At 36.5% G+C, this 25,238-nt stretch overlaps 1 protein-coding gene across 1 annotated transcript; it reads right to left on the bottom strand.

Moving 5' to 3' along the window:
• Window positions 1–4,860: 4,860 nt before the first annotated feature.
• ZC3H15 (zinc finger CCCH-type containing 15) lies at window positions 4,861–25,238 on the bottom strand. The gene is made up of 10 exons (XM_024561547.4): window positions 25,034–25,238; window positions 17,263–17,364; window positions 12,918–13,029; window positions 12,105–12,257; window positions 11,576–11,667; window positions 10,048–10,230; window positions 8,573–8,719; window positions 8,306–8,407; window positions 7,448–7,571; window positions 4,861–5,691 (listed from the first exon to the last, which is right to left on the bottom strand). Exons 1-10 carry the CDS (start codon window positions 25,106–25,108, stop codon window positions 5,501–5,503), a joined length of 1,281 nt encoding a protein of 426 aa, XP_024417315.2. The 5' UTR covers window positions 25,109–25,238; the 3' UTR covers window positions 4,861–5,500.

The raw sequence follows: 25,238 nt of genomic DNA, 5'->3' as shown, positions 1-25,238 counted from the left end.
CTACAGTTTATTTTACAGAACTATTGTCCCTGGGATTGTCTTCCCACCCTCCTAAACATTGTCTTCTTATAGACAACTCACCTGGGTTGATACTTCTGTCCCTTCTAATGATTCTGCATTTTTTAAATAAGTTCTATAAACGTTCATCCTTCATACAGTTTTGACTTTTAAAGATATCAGCAATCAGAAATCAGGTGTGTAATAAACCTACAAATTAAATAATCTTTTTAGTTATCTCTAATGTTGAATGATTAATAATTAAAAATAATTCTTTGCTGCCAAAATCTGCCTGGGAGAGAAGAGGGGTAGGGAAGGTGTCAAGGGGTGGGTAAGTTCTCCCATATACAAGCCATTCCGTGCCTCTAAGGGCTCCTGAAGGCTGCACATTAGATAGCTGAGGCTTTTACCCTTCCCATCAGGAGACTGCTCCGAGGAAAACAATTAAAAAGACCAATTAAGTAATTTAAAAACGCCACTGACTGGATCAAACTAGATTATATCATTACTCTTTCTAGTGTAACTTTTTGATTGAAGATAAATAGGCTGAAGCCACTAGCAATTATTGCCCCCCCCCCCCAGAAGATAGGTCTGGAGTATAAAAGTTACGTAAAATATTTACCTTTCCTTCTATTGTGGGCAATCAGTACAAGAGGTATAGAAATACTTAATAATTATTAGCATGTTTGAAGAAAATGGTCCATGGAGTGAACCACCAATTCATTTGGTTAATTAGGTTGTAGAGAATTGAACAAAAGCTGATTTAGTTATGTGTATCTCCACAAATTAAGTGGCTTCTTAATCACATGTTAATTTAGTTACTAAAGTCTTCATTTTCATTATCTATTCAATCCTGAGTAAAAATTCAAGAATGAATATTCCTACTAATGTAGCGGATTCCACATCTGCCACATTGAAATTTTCTAAATTTTAGTGAGATATTTGCAATATACAGTAGACGCTTTAACAACACAGGTTTCAGCTGTGGGAGGGAAATCCGCATATAACTGTAACTGGACCCCACAGTTCCAACATACGTTGTTCAAGGGTCACCTGTACTTTCAATCTGTGCTTGGGAAGCTGCCTATGTGGAAGGCTTATTGTGGTTATGCAGATTTTCAACTTGAGGACCAGAAGGGCTTGGTGCACCTAACCCCTGTGTTCTTCAAGGGTCAACTGTTTACAATAATGCACGATCACGAAGGGATCCACACAACTGTGTATTATTGTACACATACTTCTAACTGGAGAGGTTTCAGTTACTCAAATACTTTCAATTACACATTCTTTGATACTACAGTCCTACACACGCTGTAAAGTTATAAACAAGATTACTTAAATAACTACCAATTAAATATGGTAACGTCATCACAAAATTCTTAACATATGTGCAGTAGTAAAGTGGTACTGATAACCTTGGTCACTAAAATACAGAGTTCCTTAAGACTTAGATAAAAATAGTTTAAAGAAATCACAGGTAGAAAACAGCACAGCTGCACATGTGGAATGAAACTGATATATGTTCCTTTGAAAACAATGGCACACCCTAAAGATTGACTGCCAACAAGTTCGGTATTGTAACAACTAGACAGGGCTAAGGAAACTAAGTACTCGTGCTTAAATCTCCACAGACCAGTTCATTTTACACATCATACATCTGTTTGAGAACCAGAAATGTACGCTTCTGGGGACCAAATACAATTAAACCCACAACTTTTACCTGAAAAATGGTCACCACAGTATTTTCACGAAGGACATTTTTAAAACAGAAAACCTAAATACTCAATGAAATTTGAATACAAAATGACTGAGAAGCCTGCCGTTAGTCTGACTGAAAGGTATTCCTATTAGTGGTTATTAGGTACTCACTTTTAGCTTCATGTTTTCTAGCCTTACATGGTTATGACTTTCCTCTTCTAAATAAATGCATACTCAGATCAGGCAGAGAGTAAGTCTTAAACTAAGCCACACAGTTTATGCTATATATAGTGCCTAATACAAATGTCTCATTTGTGAATGGCACAAAATGTTAACTGAATGAAAGCTAGTAGTTTTTCTTCTTTGAATATAACAGAAAGCAACTAATTACAAAAGGGTAAATATAAAATTAAAATGGGGGATATAAAAAAACCATTTTGTATTAATATTTCATTAAGGTTTGTTTCTGAGGATATAAAATTTTACAGACGTTGTTAAACCTCTAGTTTACAGTTCAACTGCTGTGGATGTCTACTAATTTCTACCTCTGTCATTTTTATTGAGAAACAAGCTGTCATCTTTGTTCATAAAACACAGCTATTACCAGTAGGATACACACTTAAAAAATACAAAACCCCGCAATGCAGTATTTTGGTAGTCCACCCCCTCATCTGGAATTCGTACATGCACTGCAATTATGTGTGAGTTCATACAGTATGAACACGGTGTGTTCAGTACCTGTAAGCATTAACATAATAGTACTATAGTATACCAATCAAAATCACAGTCCTGAACTTAACATAAGAGTGGTAGTAAGTGGTCTGTGGTCTACGATCCTGAAAGTTCTCTATGAATAGCACTTACGCAATACCATATGTTATCTGTATGTACTTCTGTCACCAACTTCCTATGTCCACATCGTGTGTTAAAATCTGAGGATGGATGTGATGCTTTCTTAATGATCTGCAGCACTTAAAAGTCTGACCCTGTAGTTTTATTCCTATCACCTTCTAAATCAATAATTAGTCACCTAATTCAGGCACTAAAAATACATGGTACAATTAAGCAATTTTATATTAGTCTTACGGTATCATATACATCACTTGTGGAAAAATAAGACAAAATTTAATTTATTTTGAATTAGATTTTGGCAAACATGGGATCATTAAAGGCTGTAATTGTTACCGAGTATAAAATAAAAGTATAGGCTAATGTAATCTCCTAGATAAGAAAATGAAAAGTTCTTATGTTTGGAAAAATGATCTTATTTTACAGACTATAAGGAAGTAAGTGCAAAGCCATAGTTCTTACATCTTAAATTTCTAAACCATAAACCTTTTATAATGAAGCTGCTACGTAACTGAAACTGGATTACAGAGATTTGCTATATTAACAATGGGACTTACATAAAAGAGCAACCTGTAAGAAAAAAACTACTTAAAATTATGTGTAAATAGGTTTAAAAACAAAGCCAATTTCAGACTTACTGTATTAATACAGGGTAACTGTACTGCGAACATATAAATTACACCTACTGGCCTCTGAAATGTACTCTATGTTACTGTAGAAGCAGATTTAATTTACCATTTTGATTTTCTCAGATCAAAATGCTTCTGCATTCTCTAAGCATATATTGGATTTATAATAAAAGAAACCTAAGGGCATGATAGATGAAGGCCATCCTACATTTCAATAATTATAGGTGTCAAAAATTACCTCCACACCATAGCTTTTTTCCCTTTGATTCACTTATTAAAGATCGCCTGGTTTTCACAATCACATGCTTGCCGTAAGGTAGTAATACTTTAAATTTACATCAAACAGCTAAAAGCCTTTAGCATATTTGTTCACAAAGGCCTATGTATACACATTAAAAAAACAAACTGATTTAAGGTCTAAAGCAAATGGATTCTAATTTTTATGAGATAATTCTTAGGAAAAGTTTTAGATGGTTTCAAAAATGGAAAAAAGATTGCTTGGGTACAGTTTTAGGAAGATTTAAGCTCATGAGATTATTTTTAAATGCTTCATTATTAAAAGCTGCAAGAAATAACATCTAAAACTTTAAAAAAATAATAGAACACTCTTTCATGGATATAAACTAAAACTCAAGCAGTCTTTTTTTATATACAAAGTATTTAGAGTACACTTTCATTCATACTTGTTTTATATATGGGAAATAAAGATGGCTCATGATGTTCTATGTTTGAAAAATGCCAGTTACATTACTAGTATTGAACAGCTAGGAAGTCAATTTCTTTATTAACTTTGTTAGCATTTAACAAGATTTACAATCATGTTTTCTTGGGTTTTGTAATTCAGAAGCACTTTATATGCAGGCAAAGAAACTAAGATTCAGAGATTTAATAACCATACACCTTATCTGAAGCAGAAATGTGATTAGGGTCCATGTGACCTGACATTTTAAGTGTTATTATTTTAGTTGCCTTAAAATCCACTTATATTTGCAAATAACAAGTTACCTGCTTATATTTGAAAATATACTTACACAAAAATAATAGTAAGGTATAACTAGTATTTAATATGTCATAATTATGTCCATTTTAAATGTATTACCGTAATTTTTCTGGGGATCTCAATGTCAAAGGCATTGATATCCACCAGTTTTTTTGTGAACTGGCTTACACTCCTTCAAATAATCAACCTCCGTATGTACTATTATAACACCATAGCTCTCCACAATGATGCTGACACAGTATTTGGTTCAACTATAGGTGATATTTAATTAGGTTGATGATCTATCAATTCGGGAATTACCCTTTCATGTAACATCACCTACAGGAGCCTTTTTGGCACCAGGGACCACTGTCATGGAAGACAGTTTTTCCACAGACAGGGATGGGTGGGGGGATGGTTTTGGGATGATTCAAGTGCATTACATTCAAGCTCACTTCCTGCTGTGTGGCCTGGAGGTTGGGGACCACAGACCGACAGCGTCTTTCTGAGGCTAAGTTATTAGTGTACTAAACTTGTAGCAATACTGTCAGAACTCTGCATAGTTCTATATTCAGTATTAAGAAAACTCTTTAAATGCCTGTGCCTTCTGTGACAGTTAACTGTAACAAGTATTTAGTTAAAATCCTCAACCTAGAAATGCTAAGAAAACTTTCACAGAAAAACTTAAAAAAACAAGAAAGGCCCATATTTGGATTTTAATGTATGATGGTCTTTATTTACAACTTTATTGGCAAAAAAGAAGAGGGATAGGTTTGTAAAACAGTCTATCACAGGGCATTGCAACTGATCCTGTCAGATTAAAGAGGTTTCCTTTTAAATGGCTAATTGTCCAAGGACATACAACACTGAATCTGCCTACGCAGTTTCCTTTATGAAGTACAGTTTCATATTTTAGGCAGTCTTTTTAACATATAAATACAAAAGAAACGAAATCACCCATTAAAAACTGCATTAAATAAAGGGTATTTTAAATTTAAATTTATGTTGTCCTTGTAGTAACACATGCCCAATGAAAACCAAAAGCTGGAAAAGCAGTAACACTTCCTACTTGAGCAGACAGTTACAACAATCATTTTTACAACGATCAATCCTTTTCTGCAATGACCAAATTTTCAATTTATCATGAACTACTCTGAACTTACTATGAGATGTAGCCAAAGTCAGAAGACAAGACGTAGGGAGAATAGTCCTTTTTTGGAGGACAGTAAGCCCTCCAAAATCAGCATGGGAAATAAACATCCTGTTGACGAATTCTAGGTGGAGAAAAATTAATGTCAATTTCAATTCATGCTGAGCTGGCTTAATTTTTTCATTGACTTATTTGGTGTCATTCTTCTAAATCAAGTGTGTTTAGTTCTTCTTCTAGTTCATCCAAATCTTCCCCCGTAAAAAGATTTTCATCCACAGGAACAGCATCGATAACTCCATTTTCCTGTCCCTCCCCTTCGTTGTCTTCTTCTAAATCACTTCTTTCACCGTTTTCAGCCCTACCTCCGGAAGCTTCACTTAATTTGTTTTCTAAAAATAAAAAATGAAATCAGTAAGGCCTAGAAACAGAAAACACTATTCCATTAGTAACTGACAGTCACAGACTGATACACTTCCCTCTTCCCCCCCTTGCCATGAAAGCCTTCCCTAAGATTACTGCAAGAACTGAGCTTTCACTTCTGAGCTAATTTACCAATTACCTACACCTGTATAAAATGTCTTTTAAATATTTGACAACTGAATGGTTCATACCTTTGAGAGAAAGTTATCCTACACAACTTTGTGTCCCCTACATGACTAGCGATTAGCATCCACATATTTTGTTTGAATAAATGGTTATGGAAAAAAAAATGTTTATGACATAAGCAGCTACTTAGCTTTTGGTTTTGCAAGCCGTAATTAATCCACACTAGTTGCAACACTGTAAAATGAGTGGCAATCTAGAAACCTTTTGTGACATCAAATTATGAAAAAAGATTATGGGGCCATGCAGCTACTTTTCCTTACAGGCTATAAATGAGAAAACAAAAATGCTGCTTTTCCTTGTTCAATGATACCATACACAAAGATGATTTTCAATAGACTAGCTCAGATTTTAGATATTCCAAAAATCTCTTGGTGACAAAGTCTTGGGGATTATAACCTCTGAAGTACTGGCAAATGGGCCTATTGTCACCAACGCCCTACTTCCAAAGGGAGCAAACCAGTCTGCAGACTGGCATTAAGACAACAGTCTGACAGAATTCACAGATCTCAGGAGGGCAGGCCAGTTTTTCAAGTTGTAACTTGTATTCCTTTATTGTTAAAATAACGTTCAGCTTTTTCTCTCTCCACTTACCTTAACTAGTATCCTTTCTATCTTTTTCTCTCATAGCAACCATGCCAAACTGTAATTCTTTCTTCAAACTCCTCACTCGGGGCACAATTAGATATAAATTGTATCAACAATTCTGATTTCCAAATCAGCCCTCCCTCCATTCTGATTCCTAACTGAACTCATTATTTATACTTTTAGATCTTGCTTCTATTACTTGCTTCCTTTCATCTTCAATTTTTTCTCTTCTCCCAGATCCTTTCCCCCTGGCCTACAGATATACTTAAACAGATATACTTTTTAGGATTTCCCATATCCTAAAAAGCCTCCGCTTACCATGTCTCTCCCCAAAGTGAGAGGTCTGTACTCATTTTTCTCCTCATTCCACATATTGCAGTCCCAACGAACTCTGGGACCCTACTCCTGCAACTCCTTCCCTAATTGTAACTGAAGAATTATTTCCAATTCACCCTGCTTGATTTTTCTGAAACCCTTTTCTTAATTTTTCTCTGTCCCTTTCAGTGACCCCAAGCTTTTCCTCTTTTGATTACTCTAAAACACTGATGTTTGAAGTATGCTCTAGAATGTTCTCATCCTATTATTTTACCTGGGTGAATTCTTTCACTCTCAGCTAAATGACTTTCAAACCTTTTCCTCCTGTGAATGTCTACACAATATCATAGACAATGCCACTGTTGATAATCAAATATCTCAACCTCATGAGGTCCCAAACTGAACTCATTAGCTGTATCTCCAAACTCATTTTTATCCCCTTCTAAACTCAGTTAATGGCTTCCATAATCTCCCAGCCAACCATTTCTATAGTCTCTACCACTCACTACTTCTACATACAGTCAAACCACATACTTATGTCACCAGTTTGGTATCTACTGCCATCTAAGTTTGCCAAGCTGGTCTAGGCCTCTCTGGATAGCCTCCTAGTTACAATTACACAAAAAGTAGGATACTCACCATCTTTTTCTGAAGTGTATGTGCTGAACCTTTCAAGACTGGCTACAGTAATACCTGTCTCATCTACATCTCTGGGGATGTACAGGCTTAAATCTATGTCATTTATGCTCACTGAATCATCAACCTTTAAAAATACATAGAAAAAAAAAGTTGTTACTAATAAGAACAGTTTTCATAAATTATGCCTTTTACCTCTAACATTTACCTTAATGAAACAAAATTATTACCAGTGCCAAGAGAAAATAAATGACTGCTGCCAAAATTTACTTTTCTAAACATCTCGAAAAAACAGCAATGCCTTCTCCCTCTGACATCACGTTTTTACACAAAGAATACGATATTCTTATCTTTCAACTGCAAAACGAAAGTCAGAATTTCATAACCTTATAAAAAGCAGTCAGGTCTCTATTATTAATAAGTCTGCCTGCAACAAATGATTCTGCTATTGTCTCCTGCTTCCTACTCTGTACTTTTTTAGTTAGTATTTTTTTTATATTTTGTCACATGTTTTTAGTATAAAATACTAATTTTTTTCTTTTAGAGGGAGAAAAGTATGTAAAACATACTTTTTATAGCTAATACATGTAAGCTGTTAACTATATACCAGGCACTGCCCTAAGTTGTATAAAAAAACATAAACTTATTAATTCATTTAATTCTCACAAGTACCCTGTGATTAAGGGATTATCCTACGTCTACATTACAGATGAGGGTGGAGGCCTGAAGTCTAGGTAATTTCCTAGGTTAGAGTCAGAATTTGAAATGAGGCCCAGAGCTGGCACTCTTAACCACGCTGCCCTATTGTCACTATGTTCTTTCTCAATCAACATGAGATGAGGTGCCAAAACTTCCTCTTACCTCATCACCACCTGTTCCCTGGGTGTAGCGGGTATCATCTGCTTCCTCGTCATCGTCATTAACCAGTTCAGGGCGAAATTCAAACACCTCACGACCACTGATCTATTCAGATGCACAAATATATCAACTCAGAACAAAATTCAAACATTTCTTGGTCACTGATTTTAGACATACACATGATTAAATAAGGATAAAATCTTGCATGACACAGAAATTAAAAAATGAGAGAAACAATAAAGAATCTACTTGGGTGTGTCTGGGACATACCACTAATGCTTTCCCTGCTTTGAAGTCTGCTTTTCTTCTTTCCATATCTTGCTCAAATTTATCAATCTTTTCTTGTCTTTTCCTTTTCTTCCATGCAAGAAAAGATTCTAGAGTAATTTTGGTAACATTTGGACCTAGGGCAGAACGCTGCAAAGACAAAGAATCAAAATTTTTCCTCAAGTCATCTATAATAGTATTTAGTAGCATTCTCTTAATGCAGTTAAGCCCTTGCCTGTGACTGCTATGAAGACATAAAATTAAAACAAACTGATTTATTTTTATTTCACATGGCAATGAGCAAAATTAGTGTCCAGATATTAACATTTCTAAATAAAGCATATTATTCTGAACTAGATATCTTTACAAAATTCAAGTGAGCAAAACTTGCCATGAAAAATTGTTTTAATGTAAGTCAGCTACTGAAAACAATATGAAAAGCAACACGACAATATCCAAGTCTCATCTGTGCTCCTCAGTAGATGAGAAAAAAAGTAAGCAAAAACTACCATCTGCTTCTCTCAGCCAATAATCAAGTAACAAATATAGAGAAAATACTACTTGCTGAACATCTGCCAGGTATTCACCATTAATGCTTTAGACACACATGCTTACACATGAGCTCCACAAATAAGCAGAGGGTAACGGAAAATCTACCAAAGGTTCACAACTGATATGTGGCAGAATGAGAATACAAACAATCTGAATGTATTAAGTACTTGATTTCAAAGGCTACATTTTCTAACATAGTATATTACACCTCCAGTGTGAGACATCAAACAGTATATCCATTTTAGAACAAATGTAGAAAATCCCAACATTAGACATTTACACAATACATTTAAAATTACTCAAGTCATGGCAAAATGAATATAGTTTAAAATGTGCAACCCTAAATCTATTTATGATAACCTCAACATTCTGCACCACACACAAAACTGTAGCTACTAACTCACAGACTAAAACTCTTTTGTGCTGAGCCAGAGACTAGTAGTTGCCGATTGTTTTTAAAAAGATTCATTCTCCTTTTGAGTCCAGGGATGTTAATAAAACATGTAACTAAAATCTGCAGAGGAGCTGTCTCCTCTCACACAATGTTAAAGATGAGTAAAATGGTGAAAAAATAAGACATCAGGGAAAATACCTGAAACTTCTAGTTCAATCAATCTGAATACTGACTAAATATTTTAATGAACTGATAAACTACTATGTTGATCATGAAACAATTTATTTGATAAGCCAATGGCTAATACTTAAGAACTGTGCCATGATCCTAAAATTAATGACTTAATTACCTAATGATTATGGCTAGTTTGCATTTTAGACACATAATAGTAATTAAAGAAAAGGCAACTTCTGGAAAAGACCGCATTTTTTTCCTTTTATAACAACATGCTGTTGCCCCCAAGTGGTAAATATTAAAATTTCACAATAAATACTGCTTTTTCTTTCTATGGTAGGAAAAAGATACTAGTTACCTCTCTTTCAATTAGATCTTCTAATGAAATTTCATCTTCTTTTTCTTCTTTCTTTTTATCTTTTTTCAATACAAATCCAGGAGGAAGTGCATGCCGATACATGCAAATATCACCTCCTCCGGGGCATACCCAAAACCAGCCATATTTGTTGTTTTCAATCGCTTCAAGGAAATGCTTGCACACCTATAGAGACAATTATTATTCACAAGTAGTGGCTCAGTGCAGACCATTTCCAAGATAAATGCTTAAGTCTATGGAGCAAGTATACTCTTATTCACATCCTTAGGCTAACCATTCTGTATAGAGCATCCTCTGTGCAAACAGGTACGTATAAATTATCTTGAAGTACTTAACAGGAACTTCTCTTCAGATAGAATCTACATAAAATCTGTCTTTGACACTGTTCTAAATTCTCACTTTTACAAAAGGATTTGCCGGTGTTTAGCCTTTGTAAATGTAATCTGAAAAGTCTACTTTTTTAAAAACAGATTTTATTTATTTATTTTTAGAGAGGGGAAGTGATGGAGTAAGAGAGGGAGAGAAACATTAATGTGTGGTTGCCTCTCATGTGCCCTGACCGGGAATTGAACCAATGACCCTTTGGTTTGCAGGTGGTACTCAATCTGAGCCACACCAGCCAGGGTTGAAAAGTCTGATTTTTAACTGAGATAACATAAATGGTTATAAAAAATAAAACCAATGATTCTGTTTCACTTTCACCTTAATCACATGCAGTAATGATATAAGCACTATTTGAATTATCTGAAATTTGAGGGAATTTCCTACATCTAAGATGGGAGAAAGGTGTAAAAGGAACACAAAGCATAGTGACCCTGCAAAGCATAATGGGTGCAAGATGCAAATGTATTGAAGCCTCAGGCAATAAACTTTGCAAATAAGAAGGAAAAATTAATAAATAGTGTTTCTTTCCTGAAGAAATGTAAAGAATGTAAGTAAAACTAGCACTTAGAATTTTTCTAGCACAAGCTAGGTTTTATGCTGTAATTGCACTACAGATAAATGTGAACAGCATCCGAAAAATTAGGCACAAATTTTTAAAAGCACATTTCCTGGGATACTAGAGCCATTACCCACCAAAAACGCACCCTGCAATTCATATGTAACAATATTTTCACCCACATGATTTTAAAAGTCTCCCTACCACTAAAACAGAATAAATTATCAACTAAGTGGGTTAGTTTAACAGTTATCCTTCCATTCATTTTGCACAAAAAATAAGGAAAGAGTTCTTATCTGAGTATGTGATTGTGTTCATCCATACTTGAGAAAGATAACCTCAGAAAATGGTGGTTGAAGGACTTCAGTCACGCAGTTTTCAAAGGCTACTTTTGAACAAGAATTCTGCATAACTTACACTTGTAAAATTCCAAAAACAAAGCTCAATACATCTCATCTTTATGAAAAGATGTAATAACTTAAAGAATAATCCAATACAAAATAGCAGCAAATACCTGCCACATTGTTGTCCCTAATGATAAATACCACTCAATTCAAGAAAAGGACATACTATTTGAGTTTTTGGTTTTTTCTTTTCCGCCTCACCGTGCTTCTTGTTCACTACTTCTTCCAGTTTTTTCTCATCCCAATTATCCATAGTATCTAAATAAAAAGAGAAATGGAGACTAAATACTGTATTTTTATCTGCTGTTCCCAAAACACACTACATATTTCCTTAGACAGGAAAGCTATAAGACTTGTGACTTAATGTCTTTTTCCTTTAAAACACCAAAGGTAGGAATGAACAGTGCTGTGAGATTATTCACCAAAATCCTAAGTAGTCTAGGCAAATGACGAGGTAGTAATGTAAAAAAGGGTGAGAGTCAAATCCAAAATAAGTCAATCGTTTTTAAACATCTTCACTTAATCAAAGGGCATATGTAATAAATTCAGATTTTATGAAAGATAATTATTTTTTACAAACACAGTCTACCAAGACTAAAATATTCTTCAAGTCACTAAATATTTCAGTAACAAAAACTGAAAGTCAGAGACAGAGATGTATATCTTTAAGAAAATGTTGTTTTTTAAAAAAATACCTTTTTCAAGTTCTTCGTCTCTTGCATCAATGTAAACACTTCGCTTTTCACACTTCCTCTCCAGAGTGAGGTCATGAGAGAACTTACACTTATCTCCTTTAGTACACTGTCCTTGCTTGAAGAACGCACACACCACAGACTTGGGATCTGCGCCTATGTCAAATGCATAAGGTATTTGTATGTCAGTCTGCCAGATCATAAAGTATAGCTTCTGCCTGAGATACAATTACTTTTGGTTAACCTGGTATCTTCTATTCGCTGATGTGAGAGGAAAATACCACTTATGGGGTGGCAGTACAGCATCTCTTTTCCAGTTCTTCTGTAGTATTTTATATACATTTTTTTTCTTTTATTTTTACCAAAAAAGGGACAGGAAATGGAAAACAAAACAAACACAGAAGTTATTCCACAGTCACTTGTCTAGTTGCAATTGGGGCAGGAGGCAAAAGGAAAATACAAGTATACATGGAAGGATACTGCCACGAGTTTGGGTCTTATGGCTTATACAACCCCAGCTTTGCCTTGTATACTACCGAAAATCGTTATCATAGATCACCTAGCAGACTGTCTACACCCTTAATTTTGCTGTAAGTAGGGGGCTAGAGGCTGGAGTTATACTTGTAAAATGACATAGCTGTGTCCATATGTAGAGCGATTGTAAGGAAGGTGCTGACATAGGTCATGTTGATAAAGGCAGTATCAATTTTAGAGCGGACACAGCTCTGAAGAAAATATACATCAAAACAAATGAGAAGTTTTTAAACACAAATCACATCTGATAAGAAAGTAGTATTTCTGAAATTTAACGTTTACCTTTACTTATTTTTTGAGCAGCAACTACAGGTTTGAACAGCTCATTTAGCTCTTGCAATTCTTTCTTCTTGTCATCTTTCTTCAATTTCTTTTCAGCTTCACTTTGTGCTACCTATAACATTCCCAGGATAATATAAAAATTTGATTCATATAATTGTTTTCACTATACAGTAATATATCTTGTAACACTAAAGTAACAAAGACATTTTCACCGTCATGTATATAGTCCTTACCTCTTAGTATCAGTTTTACAATGGCCTTTCGGTATATATTAAATCGTACGGTTAAACTATTAAACAAAACCGCTAAATCTTGTGGCAGTTACTTTAAAAAAAAGATCTATAAATGGTACCATGCCAAGTTAAAAGCATATACAAACACTTGGAGCCATAAGCATTTATTAAGCATCTGCTACATGCCCAGCATTTTAGCAAATAGTTCTCGCCTATGATTTTCTTCTTGTAACAACCCACTTCCCAGAAACACATGGGCACCTTTGGAAGATCAAAGGTGCAAACAACCTGAAATGCACAGTCCCACACAATGAAGAACAGTACCACCCAAAATACCTCTAGTACCCTTGTGGAAAAACACTGGGTCAAGTCAACGTGGGAGATTAAACAAAACAAACATTACGTATGACATAGTTCCAGGCACACAATTTACATACCTAATATGATTAGAGGATTCATCCATATATTTATATGTCAGGTCCTATGTTAGATGACAAGGAATACAAAGATGAAAAGACAAAGATGCTTATTTAAAGAAGCTCAGAATCTAGTGAGAAGACAGACATGTCAACAACTATAACATACATGGTGCTCTGGGAACAAGAAACTCCTATATGCCTAAGAAAATTAGATTGAGTTAATAATTTATAGATACGTTTTCCTGATGGGTAAGAAAAGGAATGCAGAGACAGCCAACAAATGCAAAGATACAGGGAAGAGTAGGGACAAGGTACGAGAAACATCAATGAGAGTTTTGGACTGTTATCAGCAGGTGACAGAATAAGACTCAAGGGTTTAAAGTAAGCCTGTGACACAATCAGATTGTATTTTATAAAGATCACGATGATAAGTTTGTGGAGGGTAGACCAGAAGGAGCCCAAGAATGAAGGCAAGGAAAATTAGGAAGCTAATGTAATTGCTGTAGGCAAGAAAACACAAGAGCTTAAAATAGGCTTTAGTAGTAAGGATGGAGAAAAGGTGCGAGAGCGAGCTCTTAAGAAGGTAGAACTGATTGGACTGACTGAACATGAAGTGTAAGGAGGAGGAACTAGGAGGATTATCGTATGTATAGTGGTGCTGTTAATGAAATGGATAGGGAATACAGGAGGAACAGGTTTCAGGGTAGAGGGTGGAGAGAAGCTCAGTTTTAAACACACTGCGTGTGAGATGTTTACAGAGCATCTGGGTGGAGCACACAAGGCAACTGATGTGGATCTTGACACTTACAGAGAAGGGGTGCTCTGAGATAAAGGTTTTAGAACTAGCAGTTTACAGATAATTGAGTATATTAGGTTACTCAAGAATAGCTTAAAAAATGATAAGAGCAGAAGATAGGTCCCTGAAGAATAGCAGTATTAAATGAGCCTAAAGAACCTAAAAAGCCTGTTGAAAGGATCAAGAACCATCAAAGAAATAGGTTAAAAATCCAGGACAAAAATGTAACCAGGAAGAAAAAACTTTAGGAAGGTAATGGCCAAATGCTATAATAAGGTTAATGACTTTGCAGTCCCATCTCTGACCATGTAGTGGATGTATTTAAATAGAAAAATGGGAAATATATATTTTTTAATTTAAGTCATTTTATTTTTTAGTAAAAGTAGCCATAGCTCATTGGGCCCATTTCAAACATTTCTGGGGCTCAGGGCAAATACAGTGAAGATCCACAGACCATTTTTACAAATATTTGTAAGTTAGAAATCAAACTAATGTTAAATACTGACAAATACCTTATGACCTGGATGGACAGGTTCAAATTTAAAATGCTCAGGTTCCATGGAGTTCTATGCTGGAGCATGGCAGTAAAGCAAGAGTCCACCCCCAGCTCCTCCTCTTCCCACCCTGAGTTTCATCCCACCCCGTGCGCAGGAAGGTGGAAGGTGCAGGGGAGGACATGGTGAGGATCTAGGCTGGGTCCGCACTCCTAGCACACACCCTCCCTTTGATTACTTCTATAACATTGGCAACACAGTATACTCTAAGATGGATGTGAGGTGACCTTTTGAGGCCCTGAGCTGTTGTGGAGGGGGAGCTGTTGTGGTGCACAGCTGGGGGGCCTCATATCGCTAGCCTCACTGACTCCTTAGCTGTGAGGAGAGCTATGTTTGAAGGCAACAGAGCAGGTCAACCTCTGTGGTACAGGGCCTATGGTGGGCACCTCTTGCCCAGCTTTAATGGCAGGACTGCTGCTCATTCCCAATGTTAAATATGGTAGGTAGTTGTGTACCTCATGTTTGCAGATAAAAGCCCAGGTAAGGTACCCAAGAAATTATAAAAAATATAATACTGAATGTATAACAAACCTAACTATCACCACAAATGTTACGGCTTTCTTCGTTCTACAACATCTGAAATTACCAGTCAACATACTTCCCACTAGAAGAAAAAATAGGGGGAGGAACAGGATTGAATAAGGGAAGAAAGTGAATTCTTCTTACACACCTACATTATGAATGAAGATTTACATTATGTTCTCACTTAGCCATCATAGGAACCCTGCAAGGGTAACTGCCCTTCCACTGTATCGATAAAGAGCAGTGTCACTGAACAGTTTAAGATCATGTTAACAAGACAGGGAGATTCATATCCAAGATGATCTCACACCAAGGCTGAGCATTCATTTTTACTGAACCAGGTATGGAATATCAACAGTTTTGGGCTTTAGAAACAAGCTACGTGTAAGAGGAAAAAAAGTGTTGGAGGTATGGATTTGTAGACACATGAGTAAGAGACATTTGTTTCAGATAGGGGTTAACAATCTCACAAAAACATATTCTGATATTCCCAGATTTAAAATAAAAAAAATGTGTTTCCAAAAGTTAAGGAAAAGAAGACAGTGTGCTGACAGAAGTTCTTTTTAAAATAAAACTCTTATGTCTATAAAATCTTAAACTCAAGAAGGTGAAAGATCTAAAGAGCCTGAAGAAAATGGGGCTGAATTTTTCTGAATGAGTTACCAATGAATAAAACTCACAATGAATAAAATTTCAAAACTCACATGGGATAAATGCTTAAGAAAAACTAAGAAAAACAGAAAAGAGTATCATTTGGGGGAAATGACTTGCCTTAATAGCTAAGAGAATATGTTACTAGGCCACTGTAATCAAAACCAATGGAATACTGGTTGAGGGGTAGACAATAAATAGAATAGAAAAAAAGAATCCAGAAAAAGACCCTAATATAATTGAGACTTTAATATGTCAATAGCAGTATTTCAATTAGTAAGACAAATGACGCTGGCATAAGTGGCTACTCATTTGAAAGAAAATAAATTTAGTGACATAAATTTTTATGACAAATTATAGACTGTGAAAATAATTAGAAAAGAATGTAGGAAAAAGGCAAATATTCTAGTGGCAGGGAGACTTTTTTAACCATATAAAAGTTAACATATCTGACAATACAAAAAATAAAAACTGTGTATAGTAAAATGTAATAGAACCTTACAAGCTGTCTATAATATAGACAAAAGATGCCTCATAAATTGACAAGGAAAAAAAGCAAATAATTTAAATAGGCAAGTCAGAGAAGCACTAACCCACAGAGCCAACAAGCAAGTGAAAAGGTATTCAAACTCACCAGTAGTGAGGGAAACAAAGTAAAACTGAGTTATAACTTTCTATCATCAGATTGGAAAGCCATTAGAAAGAACTTCGATACCTATAGCTCATGTGCTGCAAAGGAAAATGTGAAGTACTGTATCTCTATGGAAAGTGATCAGGCAAATTTATTAAAATTAGAAATCCACTGCATTTGATCTAGAAATGCGCCACCAAATAATTTATGCCACAGAAAGAAAAGCGCAAATGCATGTAAGAACACAGAACTGTTCTCCGAATCAGAAGGCTAGAAACAAAGCGATCACTTACAAGTAATGAAATGGATGAATGTAGTGTACCCACCACACCGCAGAGTGTTATACAGCCATTAGGGTAAATTAAGAGCTCTATCAAGATGGCTGGAATAATATCTGAGAGGCATTGCTGAGTAACATAGGCAAAATGCAGAAAAGTTTGTAGAGTAGGATTCCAATTTAAAATATAATACCAAGTATTTTTGTAATAGATGTTGTATTACATTCAGATGAAGAAAATGTAGAAATTTAAGTTATTTACCTGACGTGGATTTTGTTGACCAAATTTAACTTGGTGAGTGACAGCCTTGATAAACTTCTGTTGCTTTGCTCCTTTCTTATTCTTTAGACCAAAAGTCTTGTCCTAAATGAGAAAGAGTATAAAAATACCTTAGCAATTTATATTAATTCCTCATCTTTTTTCTCATCATGTCTAAAAGTCATTGTTTCATTTACTTACTGTAAGAAACTTATTCTTTCTTATGCTATACAGAGGCAAAACACTGACTCATAAAGTTAAGGCAACATATGACCTCAAACGTCTTCCAGCACTCTTTACAATTCAATACCTATTAGAAACAATCACCATTCAATCTGTTCCTCTACGATGCTTTTCCCAGCGTGTTGTGGAACTATCACTTCTACAGGATGTGCGGAGTTGCTATACTGGAATAAGAAGTCCTGAAGTCAAGTAAGTTTAGGAAAATTCTTGATTAGTAGGGCTTTTAATTTTAAGCACAAGATAGCTTAGAGCCTTTACCGCAGGGGATATAGTAGGCAGCAATGCCAAAACTTATTCCACCTCAGAATGCATTTTCTTAGAGTATCCTGAAGGATTTTGTACTATTGAACATATTTTTGGGAATAGTGCCTAAGAAGATACATTAAGTTTTGGACTGATTTTTGGGGGGGTAGAGTTATTCTCTCAAAACATTTTAATTTAAAGAACTCAAACTACTGAGAAGCATTCATTCCTAACTTTCACTAAAATGGAAATATTAAAATTGAAGTATACTTAACTAAAAAGCAACATGTCACTTAAATCTGTGAATATTAATATAGTAATCTGTGAAACTATTAATGTAATAGCAGTTTTCATTTATGAAATACTCATTACGTGCAAGATGCTAATCGTGATCTTTGGTTATCTATCCATATTCATTACGTATGTAGTACAAAAACTAAATTCACACCTACCTGGAATCTCAGAATGTGACTTTATTTGGAAATAGGTCTTTGCAGACACAGTGAGTTAAGATACAGTCATGCTGAACTAGGGTCGGCCCTAAATCCAATGACTGGTATCTTTGTAAGAGTAAGGGACAAACAGACAGAGAGAGAAGGCAATGTGAAGAAAAAGGCAGAGAAACTGGAATGACGCAGTTATAAGCCAAGGAGAGCCACAGATAACTGGAAGATCCAGAAACCAGGAAGAGGCAAGGAAACATTTTCCCTAGAGACTTCAGAAGGGTCATGGTTCTGCCTACATCTTGATTTCAGATTATCTGGTCCCTCTATTGGTAAGAGAGTAAATTTCTGTTGTTTTAAGCTGCCTGGTTTGTGGTAACTTGTTACAGCAGCCCTCGGAAACTAATGGAGGAGACTTGACTAGTAGGTTTCACCCTAAGTGAATGGGTGGCAAGGGTGTAAGGAAACCACCAAATACTGGGTATTTGCTGTTTCTCTGAAGAAGGGTCCTTTAGCTGGGAGAGCAATAAATCTGCTTAAAAGGAGTAGAGAGCAGGTGGGAGAGGGTGTCTGTTACTGCACAGACTCCTTAGCAGCCATTTTCAGGCTCATTTTGACCACATCTGCCTATCTCCTTTGTGCCCAGAGTTCCAGAAGCAGAGGGGCCTCTTGATTTATTCCCTTTCTCCTTGTTTCTTGCAGGGGTAATCATCTGGCCGAATGGTGGGAGAAAAGAACTATCAACTGCTCCTACACTTTTAACCCCTAGTTTTCAGCCCCTTGCCTTCTGCATTACCTACTCCTCTCATTACTGAATTTTTCCAGAATTTTGTAGGGCAAATCCATTTGCTTCCCAACGGCACACTCCTAGGTGGGCAGATAGATTTGACTGCTCTGCTCTACTAAGCCAGATACCAACTCATTTACCCATTAGCAATCTTCATAAATTGAGGTTCAAAATCAAAGGTACCTCCTAATTTCAGGATAGAGTTTGTATCTCTTTCTTATTCTCCTGTTTATGCGTGAGTTTCAGAAAGGAAAACAAAAGGCAAAAAGGTCTTTACTTTTGAAAGTAATCTAAAATCACTGAAAGGCATTTAGTCTGGCAATTATATATTTTATAATCTTTACTTTGGTATCATTTCTAAGGGAAGACAATTATATATTTTATAATCTTTATTTTGGTATCCTTTCTAAGGGAAGGGACAGAGTAACAGGAAGTATTATAGGTACAGAATACCTGAACAAGGTGGAAATGGAAAACAGTATTGATAGGATTAGGATTTAAACACATCCAACACAGCATAATTTTACAGTATCCCGAAAACCAATAGATCTTTCAATGTTCTTAAATCATAGAGTTTATAAGAGGGTTTTAGTTGTAACAGAGTAATTCTCATTGAGAACTATCTTTACTCATCGTATCTATATCCATCCATACAAAATTTTACTTCTCCCCTCTAATGCCTATATCATGTTTTAATATCCCATTGTATTACAAAACTCTACATGAATTTTCTATAGCTTACGCACATAAAAAAAAAAGGCAAGCACATATATGCTGAAATTCTCTCTACTGAATTTTTTTAATGGCTGGCTTCCCTTGTTTTTATAAAGGAAGTTTAACACTCAATCCAATTAGAAGAAAAGATAATCAAGAGTAATGTGATGCTTGATGCATGATGACATGCAGCAACCAGGTGTCAAGTGACATATGTTCCTTTTACAAAAAGTGAGTTCTCATTGCGGAAGGAGGTGGGCAAGGAGGGGACAATTCTACATAAAATATTAGCAGCATCAAAGTACAACAGCATCTACATATACCTTGCCAGAGAAGAGCTTAACTGGGGTTCACCCCATGTCCCTAATGTAGCTACGGAGAAGAAACGAATTATGAATAAAGACCAAATAGCAAAGTAGATACTGATATATGAAGGCTCAGGAATAAAAGAGTCCATCAAGGGGATCTGGCCAACCAGAAAATGAAGTACCCATGGCCCTGGCTAGGTAGCTCAGTTGGTCAGAGCCTTGTCCCAATTTGCCAAGGTTGCAGCAAATTGATGCTTCTCTTACTCCCTTCCTCTCTCTCTAAAATCAATTAAAAAAAAAAAAAAGCACTCATGACAACAGTAGAGGTGAGTGAGCTCCAGATCCCAGAAGAAAAAGTTTTAATTACATGGTTTACTACATATTTAACCAGTCTAACGAGGTAACAAATAAGTCTCTAGTTTAGAGCTCAGAAATTATTTTTCCAGACAGAGGGACACTTACTTATCTAGCAGTCACTATACATAAACTCCTGAATATACAGGGTCCGGCAGAAGTAACGCCTACTTGAGTGTGGTTGGTAGGGTAATAATGTGTGTGTAATAATTTACAGTTTTAATTTGAGTATTTCACCTAAAATGTCCTATGGTGTGCTTGAGTGTAATACTATTATGTTACAGAATTACATGCTTATGATTTTGTAATAAAAAAGGGGCATTATTTGTGCCAGACCCTGTATGTTTTACTGAATCCTCTTAACAGTCTTATGATATACTGTTATCACTCTGTAAACGCAGACATCGGAATTCAGAACTGTTCAACAATTCCTTTGAAGTAACACTGTTAATAAGGGGAGGCTATATAGTATGAGACTTAAAAAATATTAAGTTTTGGAGTCAGACTGCCCATGTTCTAATTACAAACAGAACTGAGCAAATTTCTTTTTTTTCAGTTTTCTTATTTGCAAAGTGGGTCTCACACTAACCTTTCAGGATTTTTGTGGAAGTTAAAAGATTTACTACAATGAGGCAATACAGCACAGAGGTCAGCAGTAAGGACTTTGCAGCTAGATATCCTGGGTTTGAATCTTTATATTCTGTCAGTTGCCATCTTAGTAACCTTGGGCAATCTATTTAACCTCTGTGCACGTTTCCTCAATTTAAAAATGGCAATAATACTCACCCCACTGAGAGAATTGTGTGAAGTTATCTCTTGCAGATGGCTTGTTTTCTTTTTCCCCAACACAACTGAGAACTGTGTCTGGCCCGTTAAGTGTTAACTATTGAGCGACACAGATGATATCTCAACCAAGGTATATTTGATTCCAAGCACAGTCCGTGTTCTTTCCACCATGAAAAACTACTGCCCAGAAAAACCTAGTTAGGACTGGTTGGTAGACAAAAAGTTTTCTGAATACCACACTGCGGATCTGGGATGCCAACAACATTTATTGAAAACAGGATGTTCTGCAATTTGGAATACTTGAAAAGGCCTTTCTCCCTTTTTCTTTAGTTTAGGACAGACTCTTACCTAATATTAACCTGGATCTGGTGGAACGGAAATATGAGGTGGGAAGAGGTTACAATCAACCCCAAATCACGGTTAAGAGAAAACTACGGAAATAATAAGATCCCAAAGCTTAGGTTATAAGAAACTGTGTGTGTCTCAGAATTTCAATATAAAGGAGTTTAGAAAACAGCTACTAATTCAGAGCCCTGAGGCTCCAAAGGCCTTCACACTCAGTGAATTCCAGATTTCACTTAAAACTGACTCCCCACCCCCGCCCTTGTAATCCTGCTTCTTTTAAAGGCCAACATCCAATCATATAAGATGTCTGAAAAAAAGGAAAAGGCAGGAGAGCAGGTCAATACTGAATAGTGCTCAGAGATAGTTAGGGTCTACCTTCTGGAGCACTAGGGTAAGGCAGAAGCTAGCACGGTTTTACTTCATTAACCCCTTCCCCCCTCCCCCCCAACTAATGTATTTCTGTCCTCTATCCATGCAATGGGCATTCTGCAGCTGGTCAAGTAATCACCAGTTGACTTGGCCTAAGTTTTTCATTATCACCAATTATTTCTCTTTCTCCATCCTTCACACACCTGGATCCCCTCTCTACAGGTCTCTAAGTATTACTACTTCCTTGCTGCTCTAAGTCCTTAACTGGATTTCTTCTATTTGCTTGCCTTAAACCCCAAAATTAATCCCCCCTTTCCACAATCAGCTTTCCATTTCTCAAAGCTGATTTCAGTTTGTTAAATTTTAGCTATAAGTAAAGCAAATGGTATATGCCATTTGGGATAACTGCATGAACGTCTAACAGAACAATATCCTTTTTGATATACTCATTTCAGAAAGAAAACACATTAATACAAGGAAATTCATGAAATTTCGGGGAGTTTAAAGAGGGAAAGAAAAAAATGCAGACAATATAAAGTATTTCAGGTGACAAAAAGTAAGCAATGTATATAGACAGTAGAGGTCAGTCTGATTATTTCCCCCAGATAGTTCTTATGATGTTAATAAAGAAGGGCTGCTATTTGTTGAATACATGTTAGATACCTTACATGTCATCTCATTTAACCCACAGCTCTGTAATACAGGAATTAGCTGCATTTTGCTGATGAGAAACTGTGGTTCAGATAGGTCATGTAACGAACCTAAAACTACCGCGATGGACATTTTAATGTGAAATATGGGACTCAAATCCTGGTTTCTGTCACCCCAAAGCTAGTGCTTCTTACATTAAATTATGCTGCCTCTCATGCCTTGTTTCACTTCTTTCCTTAAGAGTTATCAAAAGCCACAGGCAGATGTTTTTCAACAGCAAGTGCCTACAGTGGTGGCAACAGAGGTACAGAATAGGGGACAGGTAGATAGATAAGCCACTTATTTTGAACAACTTAGAATTTCAGGACATATTACTACAAAATTTCTCCAAACCAACCATTGCTGAAGTAAATATTAGTCTTTACAAGCCAAAACAGACTATAAAGTAACAAAAAAAAAACTATGATAGAATCAAGCAGTATGAACCTGGTTTCAAAAACATTCATTAAGAGTTTGCCATAAAGTATATTTAACTTTTATACCCCTTGCAATAGCCATCGACATATGCTGGGGCTTTAGGTAAGTTTTGTTTTTTTGAAGTCACATATAGTGTTCAATAAAGTGGAATACGTTGTTTTCTTACCAGGCTGCTTATATTCTATAAAAATTTATAGAATATTTTCTATACAGCTTTCACAGCACATGATATACATTACAGTTCACAATACTGATTGACCTCTCTGGTGGTAGCAAAAATCCATGCAGCACTTGAGTCTGCAAAACTACCATTAAAAAAACTCATTATATATGGGGGAAACCCGCTGCGTCCACACTGTTTACACTACCCACCAGCCACTGAGCAGCCAGCTAGGCTAAGTTATGAGACAGATTATTAGACAGCGACCACATGCACACAACTTTCATTACGGTGTGTCATTGTAACTGTTCTATTTTATTATTGTTGTTGATCTTATTGTGCCTAATTTATAAGTTAATCTTTAACGTATTGTGTACATATAAGAAAAAATAGTATATGAAGTATACTTTATAAAGTATAAAGAAAGGTTCTGTGTCAAGCATCTACTGGAGTCCTGGAAATATCCTTTACTGATAAGGGGGAACTAATGTAGTTAAAGCTCAATAATGAATAAAGTATACTTTAAATTTTCATGTAACAATTTCACATCTATATGGGAGTTTGATTTTGCATCATGGTCAACCATGTTAATTCAAATTCAGTAAAGGAAAACGATTAAATGTCATCCCTAAAATGCCGCCCATTTACTTCGCACTGAACGCCATCAGGTCACCATCCCCAGAGATCTAAGGAAGTGTCAGGAGTCTGGCTATGCTACTTCAGGACAGTCCCAATGACTACAGACAGACAATAAGAATACAGGTGCTGCCTCAGATTTGGAACCTGACCAAGATTAGCAGAACTCTTCATAAGCATATTAATTAAATCAAATCAGAAGAATTGATTAAAAACATAATAACTTGTAAACATCTCATTTCAAGATACCTAACATGCATTTTGGTGGCACTTTAATAAAAAGTAGCTATTCCACAAAAAGCTGTCCATTATTCAGGTATACTTTATGCAAAAAATCGGCCAGGGGTTTTTCCAGTTACACCCAAACCACACGAGGAACTACTTAATTACGAGAATGATTAATAGCAGGAATCGAGGGAAGAAATATCTCCTTGGGGCCTATGTGATATGTTTATGGAATCTTAAGTATGGTTCACTCTCTTAAGGAATCTCACTGACACATTCGTTGGGACACAAATATACAACCTTTAAGAAGTAAATTGCGATCCTCGTCCATTAAAGGGCTACAGGCGCAATGCACTGAACCAACTCGCGTATGTAACAAATTCGGGTACGACACTTAACACAGCTAGTGACACTGACAGCTAATGTCTTTTGAAGCGTTATCCAATTTAATTCAAAATATATGTAGCAAACGTCTGGTACAACAGGGTGGGCTGCGACTTGAAAGAAGCCTCCACTCTTTAAGGAACGTGGAACAGTTTAGAGATGAATGAAGATGCCATAGTATTAATTGCTGGCTCGAAAGTGGTACTACTTCTAGATGATGGGTGAAGAAAATCAGGCATACAAAGCCTTGTCAGGAGTCGGCCTTCCTAAGAATCTCGCCCAAGCCCAGCCAGCGTTATTTTTTTAAACACGAGCCCAGAAACATCTTTAATTTTGAGAACTACCGAAAGACCAAACCCGGTGGCAGGTATGGGGTGAGGGAGGGGGAGCTGTCGTTTCGCACTGGGGTCAGTGAAGGGAGGCGTGTAGAAAGAAGCAAAGGCTGGGTCCGGGGGCGCCAGCAGCGTCACTATAGCGATGAGACGCAGCGAGCGTTACCGGGGGCTGAAAAAGGGGCAGTGGGCAACTCTGTGCCAAAGGAAGGAACACGTGGCCTCGGAAAACGCGAGCAGGAGCCGGGGACCGAGGAACCCGGAGGCTGCTTCCCTGAGGGCTCGCGGCGTGAGTGGGGGAGGGGACGGGTACTCACTTCGATAATCTTCTCCTTTTTTTTCTGCTCCGCCTTTTTGCTGCCCCCGGCCTGAGCCTGTTTCTTCGGGGGCATTGCGGAGACAGGTGACACCGGCCAGACTTAAAGGCAGCTGGACACCGACAGGGTACGTGCCCCGCTGCCGGAAAAGGAGGAAGACGCGGGCCGCCGTCGCCGCCGCACCGCACAGAAAACTAGGCGCTCA

Source organism: Desmodus rotundus, chromosome 2 (assembly GCF_022682495.2).
Source record: "Desmodus rotundus isolate HL8 chromosome 2, HLdesRot8A.1, whole genome shotgun sequence".
Lineage (NCBI taxonomy): Eukaryota > Metazoa > Chordata > Mammalia > Chiroptera > Phyllostomidae > Desmodus > Desmodus rotundus.
This window is presented reverse-complemented; position numbering and strand designations above follow the sequence as displayed.